Source organism: Loxodonta africana, chromosome 8 (genome assembly GCF_030014295.1).
Source record: "Loxodonta africana isolate mLoxAfr1 chromosome 8, mLoxAfr1.hap2, whole genome shotgun sequence".
Taxonomy (NCBI): domain Eukaryota; kingdom Metazoa; phylum Chordata; class Mammalia; order Proboscidea; family Elephantidae; genus Loxodonta; species Loxodonta africana.
In genome coordinates, this window is record NC_087349.1 from 111749000 (window position 1) to 111768904 (window position 19905).

At 40.7% G+C, this 19905-nt stretch overlaps 1 protein-coding gene across 3 annotated transcripts in view; it reads left to right on the plus strand.

The window, feature by feature from the left end:
* COBL (cordon-bleu WH2 repeat protein) overlaps nt 1-19905 on the plus strand; it is a 370310-nt gene that overhangs the window by 256418 nt on the left and 93987 nt on the right. For all 3 annotated transcript variants that reach the window (XM_064290208.1, XM_023544235.2, XM_023544236.2), the window contains 2 exons: nt 2945-3083; nt 6143-6313. In XM_064290208.1, the coding sequence (XP_064146278.1) occupies nt 2945-3083; nt 6143-6313 (310 nt within the window). The remainder of the gene's footprint in view (nt 1-2944; nt 3084-6142; nt 6314-19905) is intronic.

Consider the following 19905-nt stretch of genomic DNA (forward strand, 5'->3'; position numbering starts at 1 on the left):
ACACACCAAGAGACAGTTGTTCAGGCAGAACAAGGGGATACTGATTGGTTTAAAATCAGGAAAGGTGTGCATCAGGGTTGTATTCTTTCACCATACCTATTCAATCTGTATGCTGAGCAAATAATACAAGACTGTGTGAAGAAGAACGGGGCATCAAGATTGGAGGAAGATGCATTAACAACCTGCGTTATGCAGATGACACAACCTTGCTTGCTGAAAGTGAAGAGGTCTGGAAGCACTTACTGATGAAGATCAGAGACCACAGCCTTCAGTATGGATTGCACCTCAACATAAAGAAAACACAAATCTTCACAACTGGACCAGTGAGCAACATCATGATAAATGGAGAAAAGATTGAGGTTGTCAAGGATTTCATTTTACTTGGATCCACAATCAACAGCCATGGAAGCAGCAGTCAAGAAATCAAAAGATGCATTGGATTGGGTAAATCTGCTGCAAAGGAACTCTTGAAAAGTGTTGAAGAGCAAAGATGTCACCTTGAAGAATAAGGTGCGCCTGACTCAAGCCATGGTATTTTCAATCACATCATATGCATGTGAAAGCTGGACAATGAATAAGGAAGACCGAAGAAGAATTGATGCCTTTGAATTGTGTTAATGAAGAATACTGAATATGCCACAGACTGCCAAGAGAACGAACAAATCTGTCTTAGGAGAAGTACAGCCAGAATGCTCCTTAGAGGCAAGGATGGCGAAACTGAATCTTACATAATTTGGACATGTTGTCAGGAGGGATCGGTCCCTGGAGAAGGACATCATGCTTGGCAGAGTACAAGGTCAGCGGAAAAGAGAAAGACCCTCAACGAGGTGGATTCACACAGTGGCCACAACAGTGAGCTCAAGCTTAACAACGATTGTAAGGATGGCTCAGGACCAGGCAGTGTTTCATTCTGTTGTGCATAGGGTCGCTATGAGTCGGAACCGACTCGACGGCACCTAACAACAACATAACTTAACAGCGAATGATGATTTGACTAAATCTTGTGCTGTAATTATTTGGGAAGATTGAGGACAAAGTGAGTGTGTTTCTGTGTCTGTGTGTGTCTCTCTTGTGTGAACGCGTGTGTCTCAAAGAACTAGATCCTTGTCTCCTCTTGTAAGAAGCCAATAAATCACATCTAAAATTGGAGAATCAAGAAATAGCAGATTATGGTCAGTAGTTAGAAAAATGGAGTAAATGCCAAAAGCAAAATATAGTTTTAAGTGTTTCTGCTGGGGTGGGGGTGGGGGACATGCAATTACTGGTTTTGGGTATAAGCTTTGTAGAACTATTTGACTTTTTTATGTACACATTTTTCTTAAAATATAGAAGAATGTTAAATGTAGGATGTGGTTATAATACATTGTAGTTGATGGATATTAAAAAAATGTTTTTTAAATAATTATAAATATAAATAAAAAACACCTAGTGCCATTGAGTCGATTCCGACTCATAGAGACCCTATAGGACAGAGTAGAACTGCCCCATAGAGTTTCCAAGGAGCGCCTGGAGGATTCAAACTGCCGACCCTTTGGTTAGCAGCTATAGCACTTACTTACTACGCCACCAGGGTTTCCAGATATAAGTAAAGATAAATAAAAACAAGAAATACATATGCCACTAGTAATCTATTCTGGATGTTAATATTGAAAGTGAGATTGTCTTCCTTTTGCTTAAATGATTATTTTTTTAATTTTATACAGTAAATATGTATTCCTGATAAAATGAAAAAGGGGGTTTTTGCACACACACATATACATACATACATGTATGTATGAAATATTGTGTCCAGCCCAGAAGAGGTCGTCCTATTTATTAAGTGGAGCTCTGTTATGGGGTATGTGCTGTAAGCGTGGGTTACAAAGTCAAAGAGCATCAAGATTCGAACTAAAGTGCCACAAGGATGGTGCTGTTTGTAAGCACCATTTGCACAGTGAACATTTGGGAGACTGGAGAATATTTAGATTGGAGATATATGGTTTGGCTGCAAGCCCCTGAGGGCAGGATCCGAGTACAGTTGTAATTTTCATTATTTTCACAGACAGTAATCTGCACATAATGTGATACTTTTTAAATAAATTTTAAACAACAGGAGAGTGAATGAATGACAACTTTGCCTATAATGAGAGAGAAGATAATTAGGCAATGTTTCAGAAACAAAGAACTGGAATCCGTCAATACAATTTTACAGGCAAAACCAATTTTACTCGGAATAGTTAGACTTGCCCAATGTTGACAAGCTGCCTTTAGAAGCTGTGAATTTTTCATTGTTAAAGCCCTTTAAGCAGAAGCTGGGTTTCTACACTGGGTGGGCGATTGATGTTCCATGTATTGCTCTGATGTTCCATACACTGATAAACTTCCTTACGATTCTAGATCCAGTGGTGGTCAGCCTGTTGGGGATTGGTCGGTCCTGGCTGCCTTGGCACATCCTAAGGCAATAAGCAGCCTATGTCAGGGCGCAGGGTGAGGTCTGAGCGCACTGCTCTCCTGCCCCCTCTCACCCCCGCTCCCATGGCATAGACACAAATTGTGGTGGCCCCTGATAAAGCTTCCAGAAGGAATAGTTCCCTTTTGCATTTAATAAAGGGCTAAGGATTCCCTTTCTCATATTTATGCTGAGGGGAAGCTTACTCGAGTCTCCAGGTTGGCCTGGAATCCCCAGACAAATAGGGCCAACCCCAGCTCCCAATCTCGTGGAAGTCTTGAGGTTGTCCACAAGTGTTCATTATGCCACCTCATGGGTGTTCCTGGGAAATCTACGGGACCCTTCATCACTGTTTCCACTGCCTGCCTCCAAGCACCCCAGAAAGTGAACTGACAACCGGACAGCCTTCTTTATTGCACTGACAATGAGCTAACTTCTATAACTTTTATGTCACACATGCACACACTCCCCTTACAGAGTCACCCTGACGCTGTTTTCCTTCTTTGTGCTTCATAGGTTTCCCTGGGATCCCAGATTGATATACAGAAAAAGAAGAGGCGGGCACCAGCCCCCCCTCCGCCACAGCCACCACCGCCCAGTCCCTTGGTACCCAGCCGCACAGAGGACCGGGAGGAGAACAGGAAGAGCACCATGGGTGAGTGAGCTCTCTAGAGCTGTCTGCATGGTCGGACGCTTGCTCTCCAGCATGGTATTTAGCACTGTGTTAACTCTTGCAGTGGCCTCACTCCTTAACAGCATTCACCTAAAAAACATTGACGCTGAAGACAGCAAGTCTGGAAATAAACGGTTGAGAGTTCACTTGGTATCATATAGCAATGTTATATGGGGATTGCGTGGGCATTTAGGAGGTGGCGCAGAGGAGGGGAGGGGGGAGAATGGGGGAAAAAACCGGGGCAGGGGTGAAAATGTAGAGGGAGTGAGTGTGAATGTGTGACTTGTTTGCCTCTCATGGAAAAGGGACATGTTCTCGAGATGACATCGGAGGAGGTTGTTTCGAAGGACATCTGGCAGAGAGTGGTGTTTTAGGCCCCTTGGAGTTTTTTATAGAATAAGTGACAACAGTTCAGTAATTTTTTGACCACCATGTTTGAAACTGATCTCCGTTTATGTGCTTTTTATATATTTAGCAAAGACTCTGACAGTCTGTGACATACAGAAAGAAAACCCAAAGAAAAGAGGGTGGAATCGTAATATCTTTGAGCAGAGAGAGACCTATTGGACCATTATTTCCTCCCCCGTCATTTTACAGGCAAAGTGAAAAGAGACTAATGACAGAGCTCTCTAGATCCACAAACCAGGGATGACTAATATTACTTTAAAGAAATTCAGTGTTCATTATGTCATTGATGAACAGAAAGGGCTATTGAAAAGGAGTTGCAAAAATGGCAGCTTAGGATTCAAGCACTCATAACCTGAGACAATACCCCTGTGCACCCAGAGTGCATCAGAACTCATTAGTCAAGCAATTAAGACAGTCAGTCACAATGCAGTCGAATACACTCAGGAGCACCTGTGTTCTGCCTGCAACCTGATGGCTGTAGCCCCAGAAGAGAATCTACTCCCGAGTATAAGTGGTTGCGTTGTCAGGATCTAAAACTAATAAGAGCTACTAGCCTGTTTGTCAGCATTTTTTCCCCGTTAGTCAATACTCTAGTTTTAATGTCTTAGCATTTCACAGCCTGTGGATTCATTATCCTAAGGAGTAATTGCCTCATATCTGTCCATCTTTTTTTCCCAAAGGAAATATTGCCAGATTTAAAGAAAACATTATCAGTAGATCATCTAAATAAACTTAGTTTTCTCCTATTTTATGATAAGACCCTCCCATTTTCCTGCCCAGGTCTTCCCCACTCTTTTTCTAGACCAACTAAAACCCTCAGATTTTTTGTTGGAATTCTGAGAAGTATCCACTTGAACTGGCAGTGTGGGTATGGTGGAGTCATGCCAACCTCTAGGTCAGAAAAGCCCATTGCAACTTGGGGAAGGGCCTCCTGATTTGGCTTGTAAAAGACTGAGTCCCAGCTGCCACACACAGGTGTAAAAGGAAAAGGGATATGGGTTTTCTCTTTTTTTAACTGAAAGTTGTAGGAATAAGTCCCTTGCTACTTCACTAAGGTACATGTTAAAAGGGGGTGTAAACCCGTTGCCGTTGAACCAGTTCCGACTCATAGCAACCCTATAGGACAGAGCAGAAGTGCCCCATGGAATTTCCAAGGAGCGCCAGATGGATTCAAACTGCCAACCTTGTGGTTAGCAGCCGAACTCTTAACCACTATGTCACCAGCGTTTTCATATGAAAAGAAGGAGGTATACAGTAGTAATTCACCACAAGTCCTTCTCTCTAACCCCTAAAATATTCTTTGAGATAACTTTCCTACTGAAAATAATTCTGAATATTTTTTTGAGCAGAAGGATTATAGAGAAGCTCTTGGTGGCAGTTCCAAGTCAGATTGCCATCCTATCAGAAATCCCCCCAAATTAAAAGTACATTAAAGCACCACAAGCAGAACTTACTTTTAATCAAAATCTAGGCTTTAGGTTAAGAAAGAAAAAAAAAGTTGTCGCTATCCACAAAGAATGTTGGACACCTTCAGCTACCTAGATGTAAAGAGAAAGGTTCGTTTCAGAACTTGCAGTGAAATACTATTGTAGCCGACTGGATTTGGGTCTTGACCCAAATTTCTTGGTAAACAACAATAAGACTTCAAGTCAGGAGACTGTCCTTCCTACAAGCTTGTGGGATCAGTCTTGCTTTAGAATGCCTCCTCAGGTTATAATACTTTTATACCAAGCAGACAGCACCCATCCAGGCCGATCTCCCTTATTTGTGCTTTGAGGGAGAAACTGATGTGCAGATTTGGGGAAATTCATGTTTTTCTATGTCTAGAGAGCTGTCACCTAGTGAAGGAATAAATGGATATGTCTCTTGATGAAGAACTGGTGTTTCTTAGTATTTCTGTTAATTATCTGATGAAGGGCTTGAAGCACAGAATCCATCATTTATTTGAAGACTCTAAACTTTAAAGCTTGAAGAAAGTGTTTTTGTAAGAATAGTAAACAGAACTTATGACACTAGTCATTCATATCATTTATGACCTTGTATCATTGATTTTTCAAAAATAGTAGCCAAAGAACAACATTTTCATGTCAAATTGTAAACGGACCCCCAGTGTATGAACAGATGAGAGACAGGCAGCTCGGGCTGCCACAGAGGTGGAATGGGGCGGGGTATACTGGCCCCTAACTCTCTCTCTGACCCGAAGAACTTCTTCGAAACAAAATTTGAAAACTCTTACCCTAAACAATGGAAGAGGTTAGAAGTATAACTGGTTTAAAAGAGGTAAGCTAAATTAATGGTTATTTGATTGGTAACAGGTCAGTAGACATAGAAAAGCAGCCAGAGTAAGGTAAGCAAATAAATCTGTAACCTTGAAAAGATGCAAGTGAATGAAGGGGTTTTCCTTTAATTTGACAGGGCTGTTTAGGGGCTTTTAAAAGTAGTTTTAAAGCCCAACGTGTAAGTAGTTGTGCCTGTCAAAAATAAACTGCCACAGGGGGCAGATATCATCCCGTTGGCCCCGTAGCCCGGTCTTGTGAAATGTTGCATGAGTATGTCTGCTTCTGGTGGCTGTGAGTGAAGGCAGGTGTCTTTCAGCCTAACCCTCTGAAGTAACCACCGTTGATTCCACATAGGTGTTGGACGGCAGGTGCCACAAAAGCCTCCCCGAGGCACAGCGCGGGGCCCACCCCAGTTAGTGCTCCCCCCGCCCCCGCCCTACCCTCCTCCCGACTCGGATGTGGCTGAGCCTCTTGGCTTTCCTGGGGAAGGCGCTGGTCAGGAGGCCTCAGACCTGAGACCCAAACGTAGGTGCCTCTCATTTTCCTCCCAACTGTGTGTAGACCGTCTGCCTCTATGGTCACTGCTGGTGTTTCCAGACTTTCCATTCTTGCCTTTGGATATATGTGCCTTTCCTTTCTAGCTTTTCTTTCTGTATGCTCAGTGCAGTGGGTCTGATTGAACAGGGAATGCACTTTGAAATGCCACAGAGATCCTCTAAAGAATGATTCAGCCTGTTCGTCATTCATACCTGCGGTTAGACTCCATCTAAAGTTACACCTGTGAGTGGAGGCAGTCAGCGAGGGGCTAGTGTTTCTCAAATTAGAACTAACCTCAGAAGGTCTGTAGATAGCAACAGCCATCCAGTGCAGCAGTTATTTTGTTTGTATGCTCATGAGGCCAGCTATGAGCGAATAGCAGTGTTGTGTTTAATAGTTTGGGGGGCTTATGAATTAAAGCCTTCAAACCATGTAGCCAGTGGCCAAGCATTAGTATTTCTACTCTGTGGAAAGGGAAACTGAGGTACGAGAAGGAGAAACAGCTTGGTTTGAGCATAGCGATAGCAGAATTAAAGTCTTGTTTTGCCACTGTTATATGTCACAGCTTGTCTGAGATCAGGCATTTCTCATTGTTTCCCAGGATATATTTTGGACTTTAATAAGCTGTATATAGCACCCCACCCTCCAGAGGGGCACTGGTTTTAAAGACTTAAGTGTACCTATTCAGATGGCACCACCCTGCACAACAAGCCTATATGTGCCCCTCGATCAGCATGTCTCAGTTGTGTATGGGTACTTTGTTACACGGCCGGCAGAATCGTGGGCTACATACAGGTGGCAACCAAATGTCTCCCCTGAATACAACCTAGCTCCAGTCAGTGTTCATATGAGCATTTTACAGCCCTCTGGAATCCTGGGAGGTGCAAACAGTTAATGTGCTTGGCTGTTAACTAAAAGGTGGGTGGTTCAAGTCCACAAAGAGGCACCTCAGGTGAAAAGCATGGCAATCTACTCCTGAAAAATCAGCCATTGAAAATGCTTTTTGTTTTGTTCTGTTCTGTTCTGTTTACGGAAGTTTATGCTTGTCCACTATAAATGCATTTTCATTCTCATTTGATTCTATGAGTTTATTTTATTTTATTGTGTTTTAGGTGAAAGCTTACAGTGCAGATTAGTTTATCATTACAAAATTTATACACAAATCGTTTTTTGACGTTGGTTGCAATGCCTGCAATATATCAGCACTCTCCCCCTTTCCTTTTCCACCCCAGGTTCCCTGTGTCTGTTCATTCAGTTTTGTCATCCCTTCCTGCCTTCTCGTCTTTGCTTTTGGGCAGGTGATGCCCATTTGGTCTTGTAATCTTGATTGAACTAAGGAACAGGTTCCTCACATATACTATTGTTTGTTTTGTAGGCCTGTCTAGTCTTTGGCTGAAAAGTGGGCTTCAGAAGTGGCTTCAGTTCTGAGTTAGCAGAGTGTCTGGGGCCATGCTCTCAGGGATTCTTCCAGCCTCTATCAGGCCAATAAGTCTAGTCTTTTTTTGTGAATTTGAATTTTGTTCTACATTTTTCTCCCGCTCTGTCTGGGATCCTCTATTGGGGTCCCTGTCAGAGTGATTGGTGGTGGTAGCCAGGCACCATCTAGTTCTTCTTGGCTCAGTCTGGTGTAGGGTGTGGTTCATGTGGCTCATTAGTCCTTTAGACTAATATTTTCTTTGTGTCTTTGGTTTTCTTCATTTTCCTTTGCTCCTATAGATGTATTTTAGATGGCCGCTCAAAAGCTTTTTAAGATCCCAGATACTACTCACCAAAGTAGGATGTAGAATATTTTCTTTATGAATTACGTTGTGCCAGTTGACCTAGATGTCCCTGGGGACCATGGTCCCCAGCCCTCAGCCCTAGTAACTCGGTCCCTCAAAGTGTCTGGTTGTGTCCAGGAAGCTTCTGTTGCTTTGCCTTGGTTAAATTGTGCTGCCTTCCACTATATTGTGTGTTGTCTTTCCCTTCACCAAAGTTAACACTTTGGTGTTAGTGATTTCCTGTCTAGTTAGTGATTTCCCCTTCCCACCCCTCCCCTCCCTTGTAACCATCAAAGATTGTTTTTCCTGTGTGTAAACCTTTCCTTGGTTTTTTACGATACTGGTCTCATAAAATATCTGTCCTTTCGTAATTGACTTATTTCACTTAGCATAATGCCCTCCGGATTCACTCATGTCATGAGATGTTTCGAGGATTCATCATTGTTCTTTATTGTTGCTTAGTATTCCATTTCATGTATATGCTGTCATTTGTTTATCCATTCATCTGTTGATCAGCACTTAGGTTGTTTCCATCTTTTTGCTATTGTGAATAATGCTGCAGTGAACATGGGTGTGCATATTTCCATTCATGTGACCACACTTATTTCTCTAGGATATATTCCTAGGAGTAGGATTGCTGGATCATATGATATTTCTCTCTCAAGCTTTTTAAGGAAGTGCCATATCATTTTCTGAAGTGGTTGTACCATTTTACATTCCCACCAGCAGAGCATAAGATTCCAATTTCCCCACAACCTCTCCAACATTTGTTATTTTCCTTTTTTTTTTATTTGTGTCAGTAATGTTGGGGTGAGATGGTATCTCATTGTAGTTTTGATTTGCATTTCTCTAGTGGCTCATGATCACAAGCATTTCCTCATGTGATGTGTCTGTTAGCTGCCTGGATGTCTTCTTTAGTGAAGTGTCTGCTCATATCCTTTACCCATTTTTAATTGGATTATTCGTTTTTGTTGTGAAGGTAGTCTATAATTTTTAAAGATCAGACTCTTCTTGGATATGTCATAGCCGAAAGTTTTTTTCCTAGTCTATAGGTTCTCTTTTTATGCTTTTGATGAAATCTTTTGATGAGCATAAGTGTTTAATTTCTAGGAGCCCCCAGTTATCTAGTTTATCTTCTGGTGTTTATGCATTGTTAGTTATGGTTTGTATTGTATTTATGCCATGTACTAGGGTCCCTAAGGTTGTCCCTGTTTTTTCTTCTATTATCTTTATATTTTTTGGTTTTGTATTTAAGTCTTTGATCCATTTTGAATTAGTTTTTGTGTATGGTGTGAGGTATGGGACTCTGTTCGGTCACTATAGTGCTACAAAAACATTTCCTACCCCTACCCTTTGTAGATTTTCAAAAAGAGGTCAGAAGAGAGAAGGGAACGAAGCGACAAACCAAAAATGAGATTTGCTTTCTTCTTGCATCGTGGCTCCGTTTCCCCGAATTTGCCCCGTGTTAACTCTCTGAATGTGTTCAAGTGGAACTACCTTTACCCACAGAGCCGAACTCTCATCTCCTCCTCCTCCCCTGCAGCACGCCCACAAAGATGTCACAACAGAGTGAAGTATGGGAGCTGTAGAGAGGAAAAGGAGCGACAAGATATTAGATGGGGTAGACTGATTTCATTTCAGTATTGCCCTCAGAACTAGCCCAGGACCTGGCAGGTATCAGGGGCTCAACAAATGCGACTCCCTCCTTCTGCGTCCTGCAGCCATTTCCTATAGCACCAGAAACAAATGCAGACAACTCAGAGCTTTTATTTGACCCAGTTAGCCAAAAGGTCTGCCCATTGTTAAACAGCATTGAAAACTGAGATCTTGCCTTTTTTGATTCAGGTCTTAAAAAAAAGATAACGCAAACAAATCCTTTCTGTTTTATTTTTTCACATAATGTTGACATCCGGGGACACTTTCTCCTGGCTATATATTGTTGGTATAAAACTGCTGGATGCTAATTTGTGCCCTGTTGTCCTGTACTTCTCACCTATATTTCCAGCCAGACTTCTGGGTATTTTTAGCTGTGTGAAAGTCCAGTAGAGACATATGTCTATCAATTATAAGCTCTTGCATATCTGCCCCTCAATTGAGTTTTAGACCTGTATTTCTTGCATGGAAGGAAACACTAGGTACCTGGCATGGGTGGGGCGTTCCACCAGGCACCTTGCGGAAGAGACCTCAATCAGCGCACTCCACAGCTCTGTATGGTTAGGTGCTGTTGTCAGGGAAACTGAGCCTGGAGAACGTGAGTAACTGGCCTGAGGTGTTACCACAAATTAGTGCTAGAACCAGAATTCTCAGCATGATATCTCTAACCCTAAAACTTTGCTCCTTCCATCACCCTCCACCTTTCTCCCACCATGCCAAAAATTTCCACCTGACACCTTTGGCTTTCACATGTCCTCTGTGATCTGTAGAACAGATGGTATATCCCTACTAAGGTGGTTAAAAAGGAGAAACAGTGATTTTTCTTGAAAACTAGTAAGCAATGACAACTTTCATAAGATAAAAGTAATTAAAAAAGGTAATAGAGAATGGATTTGGAAGCAGATATAAGAAGGTGATAAAAAAAAAAAAAAAAAACCATGAAATAGGTCCTGTACAACTTCCTCCTTTAATTTGATCTCTCTCACCCTGGGCCTTTCTATGCCAGCCATTCCGTTATCCCTTCCCTTAACCCCTGTAGGACCTTGACCTAGTCCCAGACCTGGTAATTTTTGCTGGTCTCCTTTACCATTGCCAAGACTGTCTCTCATTGTAACCTTCTACCAGCCTACCTGAAGAGTGGCACTTAGTCCAAGGACAAGCCCCTTAGTCCCCATTTTAATGCTTTCAATATTACTGGTATTTGACATATGGTCATTAAAACCATATTTACCTGGAACAAAGGCAAAATGGAGATCAGAGCCACATATATCTGGAACTCCTGAACTCTTTTTGAATAAATGTACTGTTTGCTGTCAGAGGTTCTAGAAGAGATAGAGTAACTATCCACCAATAATATATTTGGCTCTAAGAGTTCCCCTATGCACACCCCACTCCCGACCCCACAGGTGGACCCAGCCTGCCTATCAGATCAGTGCAAGCTCTCCACACGGCCTGGCCTCAGTCCACCAGGTAGAGCTCTCTGTGCAGTGACCCATCTTTGGCATGCCCACCACTTCTTCTAGTTTTAACTTCTGCCATTATGCTCTAGCCAGTTTCCTTTCCTTTCCTTACCATACTGTACTGTTCGCATCTCTTAATTGCCTCCTCCACTAGTTTAAGGTACTCGGAGGCTTTTATGGCCGTATTCATATTTCTGTCCATTCTTAACTTCAACTCAATACCTGTCACATAGCATATATTCAGTAAAAGAATAAACCAGAATGTGTCTTACTGTGTGAATTTTAAGTATCAGATTACAATAGCGTGTGCTATATTGTTCAGCTCCATTAAATTGAGTATTTTCCAAGGGGGCTGCGACAGCTGCCTGCGTCACATCCGTACGTCAGCCTTTTCAGAGGAGTAATAGAGACTACTCTTCTAGGCATTTCAGAGAAGAAAGGAAACCTTTCCCAGCAGACCTAACTGCAGATTTTCTCTCCATCTGTCTCATCGACTGCAGGTGAGGAATGCACTGAACCAACCCGTCAGAATGGAGTGACCTCGGTCAGCCAGGCCCCTCCAAACAGCGGGGAAGGGATCAGCTTTCCCTGGGTATATGGAAGTTGCTGACCAAAACTGGGGTTCTGTTAGTGGGGCAATTTTGATCAGCAACTTTCATACACCCAGGGAAAGCTGATCCCTTCCAGCTGGGGTTCTGTTGGTAGGGCAAAGGAAACCCTGGTGGTGTAGTGGTTAAGTGCTATGGCTGCTAACCTAAAGGTCGGCAGTTCAAACCCACCAGGCGCTCCCTGGAAACTCTATGGGGCAGTTCTACTCTGTCCTATAGGGTCACTATGAGTCGGAATTGACTCGACAGCAACGGGTTCGGGTCTTATTAGGGCAATGTGAGAAATGGATGCTGTGTAATAGCCGGCGGTGTCCACTACACTTAGGCTGCAACCTTGAGTTTGGTTGCTGTATAAAGAATGTAAGACATGTTTTGAATAGCTGCAGATGGACAGTATTACATGCCCATGATGAGGATCAAGTAAATGACTTGGCCCAAAGACAGCACAATCAAGTGTGGGAAAGTCTAAATTCATCAAGGAACCATAATCCTTGAGGGACCGTTTCAGCATAGGACTAGCCACCTTGAGCCTGCCCCCTACTTGCATTTTTCATTTCTTGCCTTTGCAGACCAGAGAAACTACTGGAATTGCTTGTAGCATTAGAAATGCTCGTTTTGTATTCAGAGACCAAAGGATCTGGTTTCCTGATAATGTTAGTAGCTAAGATGATAACAGAAGAGGGATGGTGAAGCTGTGTGTTCAACCTATGAATCTTAGGAATCCTGAATCTCATTTAAAATTACTCTGTGCTGTAGAAAGCATAATTTTACCTCTTCCAAAGTAAGTTTACAATAGACAAAATACAACCCTTTAAATCCAGTTTAGGATAAGTGTGAAGCTGTGTGTGCCCAGAGAACAAGGACTTGATCTCTGTCATTGACTTGCATTAAGGTTCCTCTCCCTGATCTATATGCCATCAGCTCTTCCTGGCAGCCGTGTCCAGGACAATGTATAGAGCCTGAGCTGTTATTTATTTATTACACGTATTGGAGAAGAATAATTAAGCTATGTAACTTCTCAAACATTCATAGCACAAAAGTCATCATGAATGGGTCTTTGTGGTGTGTTTAAGTTTTCCTAGCACAATTCTAAGAATAGTGAAATAATGGTTCTCTGGTCTACCTTGTTTAATCCTTTTTTCTTAGTTATATAAGCTACCATATTAACCTTTAGGTATCGAATCACATGCATAGATGTTTTATGTGCACGTCTAAAACTATGTAATCACACGTGTGGATTTTTCCCCGTAACTTCCTAATCAGCTTGCTTTCTACTGTCATTTGGCTTTGAAACTTTGGTGTGAATTGCAGTGATGGAGCCTGTCCCTTAGTCACATTGAATTGTTTGTTCACAAGTTTTTCAGTGCTGATGATGGTTACACTCTTAACAAGTTATTAATTACTTACTCCAGTTAGAAATTTGGGGGATTTAAAGATCACTGCCCTGAGAGTTCAAGTTACAGAGTCCCAATATGTTTAATTGTTTAAATTAAACTGTCCAAAGGCTGTTACTCTCTTATATATTTGTCTACACTGGGCTTGAGAAAATACATCTGTCTTTGGATGTACATTTGTAGGATAATTGGTAAAGGATTGTGAAGGAATAGAGGGAAAATGGAACACTGTCTTTCTAAATGATCCATGTAGTTAAAGCACCCCCAGGGACAATCACTGTAATACTTCTAGCTCACTGGTTTTCAGTATGTGAACAAGTATCCCATTCTAAAGAACTTTAAGTTTTGAAATTGGGAAATAAAATGAGCTAAATGAACTATGCCTTTTTAATTAGAGGATAGTAATTTGCATTTGTTCAATTTGAAGTTAATAACAATAATTTTACCTTTTAGGCAGGGGGACCCAGCAGAAGTGAGAGTCTAAAAATACTGTGAGCACAAATTTACTGAACAAATGGCCATTGTCAAATCCCCACACACCAGGACCAGGTGGTCACTAAGGGCTGACAGCTTAGTGAACATCCACGTGCTTGCCTGAGCTGAGAACATAAAGCTGGGGAAGATGGAACAGAAACCACGCTGATGCCCCCTAAATTGGGACCAGCCCTCTTTGAAGTCAGCTTACTCTAAATTTGGAGACAAGCTAAATAATTTACGTGTTTCCAAACAAATTAGTTAATTCTAAAGTGTATAACACAAATACAATCCTGTGAGTGTTGTTTGTAATGGGAAGCTCCTTTGAAGCCCTACAGGTGTGTGGACCTCAGCGCAAGCCCAACCCAAACCCAATGCCATCAAGTCGTTCTGACTCATAGCAACCCTGTAGGGCAGAGTACAACTGCCCCAGAGGGTTTCCAAGGCTATAATCTTTACGGAAGCTGACTGCTGCATCTTTCTCCCATGGAGTGGCTGGTGGGCTCAAACCACCAACCTTGCGTTTAACAGCTGAGCACTTAATCACTGTGCCACCAGGGCTCCTTAGCACAAGCCCAGGGGAGCATTATTGCCCTTGTCTTGCATTTATTTGCTGTTTTCCCTCCCACTGGCAAGAAACCCAGGCACACTGCTGCTCTTGCCGCCACGGGAAAAGGCGCAGCATCCAGGAAAACAGGAAGTGGATGGTGAGCAAATCGCCCTTCACATGAAATGGAAAGAAATCATTGACTGTGGGAACAGCCTAGTTGACATTCGGTCCCTATTCAGAAGCACAGAAGAAAAAATGGAGCTGATTTTTCAGTCTCTTATTACTGTGCCTTGAAAAACCGTTAAATCCACCCACTGTAACTACTGATTGGGTGTTACTTAGAAGCAAAGCAATGAGGATCATAACAGTAAGGATAAAGAAAAAAAAATAGCATTTAAGAAAAACCTTATGAACTCTCTTCTTTTTGCTAATTACTTCTTAGACCTTTATTTACAACGTAGGCTCAGTGGTTAAGAGTTCGGCTGCTAACCAAAAGATTGGCAGTTCAAATCTACCAGCCACGCCTTGGAAACCCTATGGGGCAGTTCTATTCTGCCTTATAGGGTCCCTATAAGTCAAAATCTACTCGACTGCAAAGGGTTTCATTTTTGGTTTTTATGTAACTGTTCTGAGAGAGAATTGAAGAACTTAGTGATAGCTCAAAGGCGAGGGGTACCCTGGAGCTGGCTTGCACCAGCTCGCAAGAACCGATTCTGAAATTTTCAGGAATTTTGCAGGCCAGTTGCTAAACAGAGCTATTGTTAAAAAGTAAATTGTGTAAATTTACTGTTAAATAAATAATATTAAAAACAGGTAGAAAATACTGAAAACTCATCACTTCCTGATTATTTTACTACCTTTTACTGTTTCTGTGCTCTTGAGGTTATTTATGTATGGGATTGAATCTGTAGGTGAAATAATATATAACGGTGTGCTACTGCACATTTCTTCCCAGCACCACATTTAGTAACTCATGTTGGTAGCTTGAAAACGCCCATGGTGGGAATATTTACACCATAGAAATGGGCAAAGATCACAAATCAGGGCTTGATTTATTGTTTTATCAATTGTCTAGATGTAAGGAAGTGATGGAGAAAAATGTTAATAATGCAGATTAAATCTAAAAGTGTCGTATCTGTAGCTAATGCATTGTGAATAGCGCAAAAAAAAAATTGAAGAATTCATCTTCCATTTTTCAAACGCTCTTTTCCTGATTGGCACTCACCTGATTGGCAAATAAGTGAAGTTCCAACCTTTGCTTTTGTGATTTCATTTTCATCTTACTCCTCGACAGAAACAAAAGTATTCACAACATTCTGTTGAAACTACACTTGTTTGCCAATAGTAGTAATGTGTTGGCTATAGATATGAGTTTGGAAAAAAAGCAGTGAAAACATTCAGAGAATCAATTGGCTATATAGAATTTATGATAGAGTAATATATGTTTATTACTTATAAATTTTGAACTACATCTCTTTTATAACAGTAAAAAACAGTAAATATATATAAAATATATATATATATTTCTTAATCCCAGAGAGCTGGTTGCTAAACATTTACCAGCATACCACTACAAAGGAGTAACACTTAAAAATAGGAATGTTGAAAGCAGAATTTCCTAGTTGAAGGAATACTGAGGACAAATTTATCCTGGATTTTCATGAGCAAATGTTCAAGCACAAAGCTGACACAAGCACAAGCGATGTCTATTTCTCTCCAATCTTTAACTTGCAGCGTGAAGTTAGGATAGGAGTAAAAACCAGTTTTTTGGACGTCAAGAATTATGAGACCTTCTTTTTCCAGGGTTAACATAAATGTAAAATCTTCTCAGGAGTGAAGAATGGACATTTTAATTTTTCAAGAACTTTTCAGAATTTTTAGAAAATTGTCATGACTTTGTTTTACCAGTTAAAATGTAAATGAGGACCAAGCATTTCCTTATACAGTACTCTAAAATGTTTGTTTTAGGGGTCGTTATATGAGATAGGATGAATTTAGCATATATAGTCTTCATTCTAATCCCCATCCCCTGAAGCCTTCAAAGACTTAAAGCTACCACCATCTAATGGCCCTTTATAAGATGGGTCACTGCAGATAATAGCAGGATTCACGAGGGGTTTGGTCCTGGAAAACAGTGGATCTCAGTGTGCGTTTGCCACTGACGTCTCTATCCAACTCAGAAAACCCAGCAGTATTTTTCGATTATGCTCAAGCCCTGCACAATATCACCATTATCAAGGTTGGATGGATTGATCTGAAATTGAGGACACCACAAAACAGTATTATCTCTTTTTCCCTGTAGTCGTACTTGTAATTTAGGCTTTTTTCAAGGGACTAGAAATGGCTTTTTGCCTACCAGTGTCTAAGGACTTGAAGGTTTTATATCAAATCCAAATAATTTTATTTGACAACCTAAAAGACCAACAGTGAGCGAAGTGGTACTTGTGATAGAGCTCTTGTAGGAGACAGAACTGTATATGTTGAATCAAGAGACCCATTGAACAACTGACATAGAAAAAGACTAAAAGGAAATAGCAAAAACAATAGTAATATGATTCGGCCAATACATCACTCTCTACGCAGTGCTCTGCAGTGTTAAATCCCCAGGGGCTTGAAGATGAATGATAACAGCAGACGTTTGTTTTGCCACAGAGTTTGCGTTCATATGTTGCCATTTATTTTCCCCCACAGTTTATTGCTGTGCGTCATTCCCTACTCACGCCAAGCGCTTCTGAGAGATGGGCCTCTTCCTACAACTCCATACCTCTGGTTTCCCCTGGATAGAGTCTCTGCTCTCCTGGATAGAGTCATCTGTTGTTCTTCCTCCTTTCGGGATAAAAGGGCTTACTGTATAGCCACAATTCACTGTCTTTAGAATTTACACATAAACGCACGAATAACAAAGATCCATTTGATTAAGGTTCATCTTTCCTTGTTTGAGGTAGAAGCTTTTATATGTAAATTCTAGATGGATAATATTGACCTGTCTGAAATTCTTCTGTCATTGAGGTAGGCATATGTTCCTATTAAGAACCTTGCTTTATTCTCATTAATCATTAATTCATATTTTTCTTATTTGATATTCTGTCCCAGGATTTTTTTTGGCATTTCCTTTTAGACTAGACCGTGGCCATCGATTGACCAGTGTAGATAATTTAGACAGAATTAAAATATCCTGTCTGCCTGGTAAAACTAAGTGCCCAAACACATGAGCTATAAATATAATCTTTAGGACCCACAACTTATGATCTGTATCTATCCATTCAGGGATATGTAGGACTCAACTTTTTTGTAAGTTTTTTTTTTTTTTTTTTCAGGTTTCTCAGCCATTTAGAGAATTTACAAAAAGAATAAAGAGGAAGAAAAAGGGTGTGTCTCATTTCATCTATTCATTCATTATTCATTCATTTATTCATCCACCCATTTATTCACCAAACGTTGAATGATGTACTTACTCGATGCCAGGCATTGTGCTAATTTTGGAAGCTATAAAAATGGGTGACATATGGTCCCTGCCCTTGGGTTTTACTTGCCTACGGGGAATACATACATAGAAAAAAGTAAAGATGATTTTCTGTTTGTTAAGTTCTGGTATGGAGGTTTGCACAGTGGTAAAGATATCCAAGATGTATTAGCCACATCTACATAGAGATTCCTTCCCTAGCTTGATAAAACTGATCCAGTTACTGAAAAGAACTGGTAACCTCAGCGGTCCACAGACAGACAGAGGAGGAAAAACTAATCATATGTTAAGACCGAGGGTTTGGAAAAGAAGACAAATAGCTCTTGCCTGCTTTGATTATACTTTTATTATTGTGCAAAGATATATATGAACTTCAAAGTCTTGTCATATTTCCCTTCAAAAAGTTTTAAGATGTTATTGCTCAAAATAAGAAAAAAAAAACAGTATTTTTAACTCGTATGAGTGTTGTCTAACTGATCACAATGAAAATGTTATCTATTAATGTAGGAATTAACAGAGCTGACAGTGGTATTAATAGTAAAGAAGTATAAGCTAGAGCGATATATAAGTAAATGTACTGCCATGTGTTGGTGAAAAACAAAAAGTTCCTGAAATTACTCACAATGAAACATAGAACAAGCTAGAAAGTGCTTTTTTTTTGCACTGAAATAAAGGACTTTTGTCTGATAAGTAGCAGTTATTTGACCTCAGATCATTAAGTGGGGAAAGTCTAAACAAGAAAAGGTAATGTTTACCTAAATGTTGGGGAAAGCGTCAGGATTTATGACCCAGACGTTAAAGATTGTAGAAGATTGTATATAATTACAGCAATAAGCATTTGTGTAAGGAGTAGCTATTATGCTGAAGAAAGATGGCAGTAGAAAACCTCAAGGCCAAAAAAGTTAGGAGAATAGTGGAAGGTGATAGCAGTCATAAAATTATTGGTTATAGAAGCAGAAAGTATAATGCAAAGTATATCAAATTACTGAAAAATCAGAGTCTCTCGGTGGTGCAAATGGTTAACATGCTCACTTGCTAACTGAAAGGTTGGAGGTTCAAATCTACCCAGAGATGCCTTGGAAGAAGGGTCTGGCAATCTACTTCCAGAAACTCAGCCATTGAAAGCCTTATGGATTATACTTCTGTGACACACATGAGGTCACCATGAGTTGGCATTGACTCAACAGCAACTGATACACAGAGCGCCTAGGTGGTTCAGAGCTTGGCTGCTAACGGAAAGGTTGGTGGTTCAGATCTACCCAGAGGCACTTCAGAAGAAAGACCTGGCAATCTGCTGTCAAAAGGTCCCAGCCTTTGTAAACTCTATGCATAGTTCTGCTCTGAAATACATGGGGTTGCTGTGTGTCAAAATGTTACCCTATGGCAACTGTTTTTGTTCTGTTTTGTTTTTAATAAAAACAGACCATATTTATGGGGAGAGGGGGACAGGAGGAGAAAATTCAATACAGCTGAACCAATTTATATGACGAAAAATAATGGGACTGTGGCAGTCTTGATTTACTTGATCATGAGGTTAGCCCAAGACATGGATGGCCAATTTTTGACAATACCTCAGTGATCTCTGTGATAGATCATCAAGATGGCCTAATACACAATTGGGTAAAATTCAGGGCAATTCAGTAAACAGTTTTTGCAGATCTGTGTATGTCCCACACGGTGCCAACCAACATTAGAATATTCTAGATACCAGACAAATTAATTAGGTGAAACATTTTTTTCCCAAAGCACTTGGATTTCAGAGAGGCTTTGCCTTCTAGCTCACCTTAGAACGCATCCCTCTTTGTGGGTGATTTCTTCTCCTTGTAAGCCAACAAGAGAAGAATTGTCTGTTTCCTTTCTCTATAATGTTAAATGTTACCAACAAAGCTATACTAAAAAAAAAGGTTTGTAATAGTCTGCATTTTCCACCCAGAGACACACAAATCAAGCAGACCTAATTGCTAGCCAGTATCCGTGCAGTTCACAGGATACAGAGGGAATACCCCGTTGTAGAGTAAATACTAAGGTAAAATAAAAAATAACTGTATATTATTTTTCAATTGCAAGTGGCTTAAATCCTTGCATTTTTACCATAGAGACAATGTCTGTACAATAATGGAACGTGCTGTAATTGCTAAGCTGCATCCACAGTTCGTATGATAATGTTCACCATCTTGCTTCACCAGTACTTTTGACCTTTTCATATTAAGATTCTAAA